At 41.9% G+C, this 7,278-nt stretch overlaps 1 protein-coding gene across 1 annotated transcript; it reads right to left on the bottom strand.

Annotated features, from left to right (window-relative positions):
- Positions 1 to 678: 678 nt before the first annotated feature.
- On the bottom strand, positions 679 to 6,273 carry gja2 (gap junction protein, alpha 2). Its single transcript, XM_061247248.1, has 2 exons — positions 5,997 to 6,273; positions 679 to 2,331 (listed from the first exon to the last, which is right to left on the bottom strand). The coding sequence occupies exon 2, from the start codon at positions 2,305 to 2,307 to the stop codon at positions 1,222 to 1,224; it is 1,086 nt and encodes a 361-aa protein (XP_061103232.1). The 5' UTR covers positions 2,308 to 2,331; positions 5,997 to 6,273; the 3' UTR covers positions 679 to 1,221.
- Positions 6,274 to 7,278: the final 1,005 nt, after the last annotated feature.

The following is a 7,278-nucleotide window of genomic DNA, read 5'->3' as shown; positions in this document are numbered from 1 at the left end:
CATCCCTGGTGTAAAATCCAGCTCGACCAACTTCAAATGACCAACTGCCATCTGTTTCAAAACATAGTTTGTGCTGATAAATCCATGTTGCGTATGGAACTGGTCTGAACTGGTCAATCAGCTACCAGCTGTTTCAAAACCTAGTTCAAGCTGTTTTTTTTCAGCAGGGATAGGTTATCGCCAATATTTGAACCTTGGTTTTTACAATTTTATTAAAAGCTGCAGTATGTATGGACCAGACTGCATTGATGCATGTCTTTAATTTAGGACATCTTATTTAAAAGCATTTCTTTAACATGCTGGATATCAAAAATCTGCCTTACAATATAAAAATGTTTATTCATATAAAAACACTTGCACTTTGTTATTTGTCTACATTTCAGTTCCTTGATGATTCTTTTGATTTTCTGGTGCGCCCTGCTCTTAATCCCAGACAGCAAATGACCTGTGTGTTTGTTCATGCCTCGTCTCGTGAGAGACAAATAATGGATATGTCACAATTTAAAAGCCCTATTCCTATGGCCTGCTGCTGGTGCCGGCCAGAGGTTGCCATGTGACTTGTGAGACGGAACTTGATCCTGGCACTTTCTTTGTCAATGTGCTGGGTGAAAGGTCATTACTTTCAGAGACCCTGATAGTCCAGACCCATCAATTGGAAATGGTAGTTTTAAGGAAAAACAAATGCCCCTATGCACAAGCATATGAGCATTGAGTCATTTAAAAATAAATGTTTAGTCTCTTGAAGCATTTGAAAAGTGTTTTAAAGGTTTACAAGTTGTCATAATAATCTATACATAATACAGTAGTGGTATGATATATGAGCCCTTCATAATCTCGGACTCATGGATGTATGGATTCAGAATACTTATGGCAAATACATAGATTTCAAGTAAACGCTTGCATATGTTCAACAGCATCAGTCCTAGTATAAAGTGTACCCACATACTCAAGTACAAATTTGTACTGTAGGCACCCGGGGCCAGCTGTAGAGGAAACATTGAGGCAGATGAAAAGGTACAGTATACCACATTGTTATTTGCCTACTTGTGCTTGCCATCCACCATTGTGTCAACTGGAAGACATGTAAGGTTTTGTATCATGGTCACTGCAAACAGCGATACATGTTCTTGCTTGAACATCAGACCACATATCGTCAGTAGAACACAGACCGCAAGTGTCATTTGCTAGCGTTTCTCTGACTGCCGCAGTGGAAGGGGCGGGTCAGATCTTCAGATCGTCGAATCTGGTCTTATTGTTGCTGTGCTTGCTAGAGCGGCTGGGCCTACGCTGGTTCTCCGCCGGTGACCCTGGGGCCGAGCCTGAAACCTTCTTCACCTTCAGGTCGAATTCCTCTGGTTTACTGTTGCGCTCCACTGCCAGGTTGTCCCTGTTCTGCTTATAAGCTTTGCTGTTGCAGGGCTGGTAAACGGAGTCGGGCTCTGTGAGTGGCGATAGGGGGAACCCTGAGCTAGTCTGAAAGGGTACAGAGACAGGATGGTGCCTGGGAAAGCAGTTATAATTAGGTACAAAAGGAACCGCCGACTCGCTGGGAGCCTTGGAGCACGGTTCAGACACAAGCTCAGAACGCCTGTTCCTCAGCCCTTGGCGGCACTTGGTAAAACCCAGGTGGTACATCTCCACCAGGTTGAGAAGCAGGGAAATGCAGGCCACTACCAGCATGAAGAGGATGAAGATGGTCTTCTCGGTGGGCCTAGAGATGTAGCAGTTGACCACGTTGGGACATGGTGGCCGGTTGCACGTGTAGAGAGGCTTGAGCTCGAAGCCGTAAAGGAAGTACTGAGCCAAAATGAAACCCACCTCAAAGAGGGTTTTGAAGATTATGTTGAAGACGTAGGTGCGCAGGAGAACCCCGTGTAGGCGGATGCGGCCCTGCTCATCCCGGACCGGGGCTTTTTTGACCTTACCCCCGAGCAGGGGCTGTTTGTCGTTTTGCAGGGCGAGCTGAGCCAACTCCTTCTCCTGTTGCTTATGTTTCTCCTCCATTCGCACCAGGTGTAGTATATGGCCCAAGTAAATCAGTGTTGGCGTCGAGACGAAGATGATCTGTAGCACCCAGAAGCGGATGTGCGAGATGGGGAAGGTCTTGTCGTAGCAGACATTCTGGCAGCCAGGCTGCTTGGTGTCACAGGTGAAGCCCGACTGCTCGTCGCCCCACACCTTCTCGGCAGCAGCACCTAGTACCAGGATTCTGAAGATGAACAGGACTGTCAGCCAGACTTTGCCCACCACAGTGGAATGTTCCTGGGCACTCTCCAGCAGCTTCCCCAGCAGACTCCAGTCCCCCATCCTGACTCCAGTACTGGCCTAGTTCTGCAAAGGGAGACAACCCAGGCGCCTGCATTTAGAGACAAGTCTATCCCTTCCCGAGACGTCACTGGGCAAAAACTTAAATGTCAGAATGACCAAGAAGAAATGATAAAAGTGTGACCATGTGACAATTATAAACGTGTGACCATGAACATCTTGTTACACCGTGCTTTTTGTTTATCTGCGTTTAGTAATATTCAGGGAATATACTTGTCTTATAAATTAATCTTCTGTACAACACTGTTGGTTTGGTACCTGGCATTACAGGACACCATGGACTGCTTTCTTGAATCCTCTAGTCTCCTAAAAATCCCTGATAATTAACCCTAATAATTTAAATAAAAAGGCAAATTTTCCCAGTTTGCATTGCTCTTAAATAGAGCCTTATAACTTTGTGGAAACACCATAGGCATGGTTGATGGTTGTATTTAAAGGGCACAAGGGTATTGTCTAAAATATCAAAACCTATGAAATCGATTAATTAAGGAATTATACATGGTACACACAAAATGTACTTAAAAATGTAAAAAAAGTGCCTTTCAATTTACTTGTTCTCTTGTTTATTTCTCAAAATCCAAATCAGCCAGTTACAAAATTATAGTACACAGTCACAGTAATCTCCAACATGTTTCCCATCACTGGAAACAAATGTGCATATATTTAAAAGTATCAAATTCAACAAGGGTCCCCAAGGAAAGACAAAATTTCACTTTTGTCCAATTCTTCAGTAACCTAATTGCCCATAGTTAAAACCTATTTTATTTTAATATACACTCAGTGAGCACTTTATTGGGTATTTATGACTTATTTTTGAGACTTCTACTGCTGTAGCTTATCCACTTAGAGTTACGATGCGTTGTGCGTTCAGAGATGCTCATCTGAATACCACTGCTGTAATGTGGTTATTTGCATTACTGTTACCTTCCTGTCAGCTTTGACAAGTCTGGCCTTTCTCCTCTGACTTCTCTCATTAACAGGCGTTTCTGTCTGCAGAACTGCTCACTGGATTTTAAAAAGCTTATTGCACCATTCTTTGCGAACTCTAGAGACTAGTGTGTATGAAAATCCCAGGAGATCAGCAGTTTCTGATATACTCAAACCACCCTGTCTGCTTCCAACAATCATTCCACGGTCAAAGTCACTTAGATCACATTTTTACCACATTCTGATGGTTGATGTGAACATTAACTGAAGCTCCTGACCCGTGTCTACATGATTGTATGCATTGCACTGCTGCCACACAATTGTCTGATTAGATAATCGCATGAATAAGTAAGTGTAATAAAGTAAAATATTCCTAATAAAGTGCTCGGTGAGTACGTCATTGTTATGTTATATGTGGTATTTTACAAGCGAAAACGCAGGTGTTATATTAAATTTCCTTTTCTTTAAAAAAGAAAGCCCAATTTAAATCACGTCAGCTGGGACTTGCCTAGACGCTTCGCTTTGCTAGCCCTAAACACAGAAACTCCTCACATGGCTCGTTTTAAAAGCGTTCGTGTGTTCCTCAGAAGTTCCCACTTCCGAGTCGTAATTAGCACATCACGCATTCAAGCACGCTAGGTCGGAAATAAGGGACTCTGTTGAACACAAGCACTATAATAATATTAATTGTTATAATAATAGAAAGTTTTCAATGAATATTGAGATAATTTCAGATCTACAATTTATGAAAATGTGCCCACAGCTACACACCACTTTCTGATTAATGTGCAGACATTTCCCCTTCATCTTGTTACCAAGGCAACCGCACCCATAACACTGTCCAGAGAAGACAGTCAACCCCCCTAACCAACCACATCTTGCTCTGTGCATGCACATGCTCAAAATCGCGAACTGGGTCAGACACAACAAGCTATTTCTTGCAGTTAGTGCACTCTCTGGGTTCTTTAGTTTTAACAATCAATCACATTTTATGTGCATTTCCACAATTTTCACAATATTTTCATAAATATTAATATAGTGAGTAAGAAACGATTTAGAGATTTGCGTAGATGTCAGCCAACACAATATACTCAATAAACAGAGCTGTCATGATAACTGAATTTGATTAGCAGTGCAGCATTTGTATTTTGACATAATGGCATATACAAACTTTTTTTACACATTATTGATCTCAGCCCACAGGATTAAAGTCTGCCATTCTGTCATAGGATCCACCACACGTAAGCCTGAGTAGATGAAGAGTGCCCTGAACATTGTTTTATGAAGCTCCTGTCAAACTGTGCTGGAGCTTTTTGTTGGCAGTCAGTGCATGCCAAGCACTCCAGGGGCCTGTTCCACAAAGTAAGATCACTGAGTTAGCTAGATAATTGCAGAGTAAAACCCAAACGCCCCCAAATCTAGAACATCTGGAACAAAGACTGAAGTAAAAAAAGAGCTGTTCCAGGTTTTACTCTGTGCAGTTATCCAGCTCTGTGATTCTGCATTCTGGTACAGGCCCCTGGTGTTTGTCTTCATATACACAAGGTTAATCTCAAGATTGATTTCTACTTCTTGGGTGACCATGTTCCATGTGCATGACCTAGAGCAGGTGTCAATGGCCCGTCACAACACATTAGAAACCTGAGAGTAAATGGCCTCAGAGGCTCATACATATTATGGCCTGCAGCATGTCCCGTAGGCTTCCTCAGAATTGGGTCACTAGTGTGTTCGCATCGGGTGAGCTTGCCATGTAGTAAACACTCCCTTTCTGCGAGAACCCTACACCCAGAACGTCTTCCTGCTCAGGTCACGCCTGATGGTATCTGAGGTGTGAAGGCCCAGAGCTAGACCTTGCATTCCGGAACATACTTCAACTCAGTACATATTTTAACATGGACAGTGTAATGTTAAATCAGTAAGAAAAGCAGCAGGCACAAGAATTCACGATATATAAGGATGTTGAAGACCATAAAGGCGGTGTATGCTTATAGCACAATAATCTGCATTTTCAAGCAATTAAAATGTACTTCTTTATGTACTTAAATGCAACTAATTGTATTAATTGGTACGTTTTAATTATCCTTTGATCTAAAAGCCCTAGGTGTCATTTAATCACTTTATTGTTAAGAATTTTATCTTGCTACTAGATCGATTTACTGTAACAGCATGACCATAGTGCTGCCACTCTAGCTGCTAGTGCAACTTCATTGAATTATCTGGCTGGCTGGAATATTCAGACTTCTTTCTGTTCACATATGACTTTCAGGGCATCCTACCATAAAAAACTCTCAGAACATCCTACCATGAGGAAAAAGGCTCAATCAAGAGTATCCACTCCTACTAAAGGTGTTAAAATGATTGTATTGCCCATATATGGAAATGTAAACAAACACACATTTGCACATTTGGATCTTGTGCTCAGATTTTGCTTTCTTAAATTATATATGTATTATACTGATAGGTAGAAAAAAAATACACTGATATCAGCATGTTCCTATTTTGCTAAGCCTAAATGTTTGCATGAAGGTTAAACAATGGCTGGGATTCACTCAGCATTTGCCCTTAATGTAACGTTGACTAACATTTTAAATAATTCACAAATGCAAGTTCAACAGTCACTAAAATTTACCCACCAAATCTATAGTCTTTGTGTTTTTATTTGTAATTCAAAATGTTGACTGAATACATTTGCAAATTCCTATTCAGCAATAGATGCAGAACTCAAATGTCAAAAGTGGACCCACCTTCTCAATGCACACATCTCCAGCAGGGAGAGCAGTCTTTTTGTGTAGTATCCATGCGGTTCACTGACACAGGCGGCAGGATGGAACTCTCCCAGCCAATATCATGTCCTTGAATTTCAGGAAACTGGGCTGCTATTGTTTACAACTCTCAAATTTTCACAGAACAGAATGGAACAGTTCAGTCCTTGCTCAGTGGAAACTCCTTGCCTGTAGAGTGAATTCAGCTGCTGAAATGTTCAACTGAAACAGTCAAGACTTCTGTATGTGCCCTCCTTTGCCTCCACCGTTAAATTTGGCTCAAAACACACTCCCTACTGTGGACAATAAAGTACTGCGGGCTTGATATTTCTTCAGACTTTGTGATTGGCAGCTTGGCTGTCCAATGGGGTGCTCTCTGTCTGGCACCAGGGATATTCTAAATATAATTCAAGTCTGAGGGGAGGGTTATGCATACAGGGACAACTTGGAATTTGGTCAGAGCACTATTGTGATTTAGCCTAGAAGCTAGGCCTAGGCCATTATTTACAAAGAGACATGTTCAGGAAGAAGTCTGACCGCTTCACTGTTAAGCTTTAATTCTGAGTGATGGATTGTCACATTCTACAGATGACTGTTGATGGCTAAACAGGAATTTCAGTCCTCCCTGGCTGTAAATATAGCAGAGGACATCCTTACAGACAGGTAGTGCTCAAATAATTTGACGATGTATCTGAATGAAGAAATCATTGTCATTTTATAGCTTCCATCAACCGTTCAAACCCTACAAGAATTCACAATGTGTATAGAATAGAGAAGAATGTGTATCATCCATATTCATATCACTTCAGCTTTGGCAGTGGTATCAATCTGACTGCTGTGAATCTATTCAAACTGTGCCCTTTGTTGCACAGTTTACAGTGTGTGTTTTCTTGTCTTATTTGGGCATTGGACTCCACAATAAATGGGCCCCATGTGTTTGTGCCTGAACCAGGTTGCTAGTCCTGTCCCAATGACTGCCAGATCAGGGTATTGCTGTCCAGGGGCTCAGTATTTTGGGTTAGAAGGGGCTGTCACCACCCAAGGCCACGTTATTCATAACCTGGAGCTATGCAAGCCTAATTCTGTACAGACCTAAGAGGCCTGACCCATGATTCGGAATTGGAAATATACCCACAGATGGCTGGATAGGATGGTGGAGTACTAAAATACATAGAGTACAGAAGGTTAAGTAAAGATTCTGTGTATGCTGTATGTAGCTGCAAGTGTCCGGAGCAACTGCAATGCCCTCACGGTCTGACCTAAG

The sequence above is a fragment of the Conger conger genome, chromosome 7, assembly GCF_963514075.1.
Source record: "Conger conger chromosome 7, fConCon1.1, whole genome shotgun sequence".
Classification (NCBI taxonomy): domain Eukaryota; kingdom Metazoa; phylum Chordata; class Actinopteri; order Anguilliformes; family Congridae; genus Conger; species Conger conger.
Note: the sequence above shows the minus strand (reverse complement) of the source record. Positions and strands in the feature narration are given on the sequence as shown.

What these genes read in the sequence shown, in the direction of transcription:
- gja2 (XM_061247248.1), bottom strand. Translation starts at nt 2,307, where the DNA reads ATGGGGGACTGGAGTCTGCTGGGGAAGCTGCTGGAGAGTGCCCAGGAA.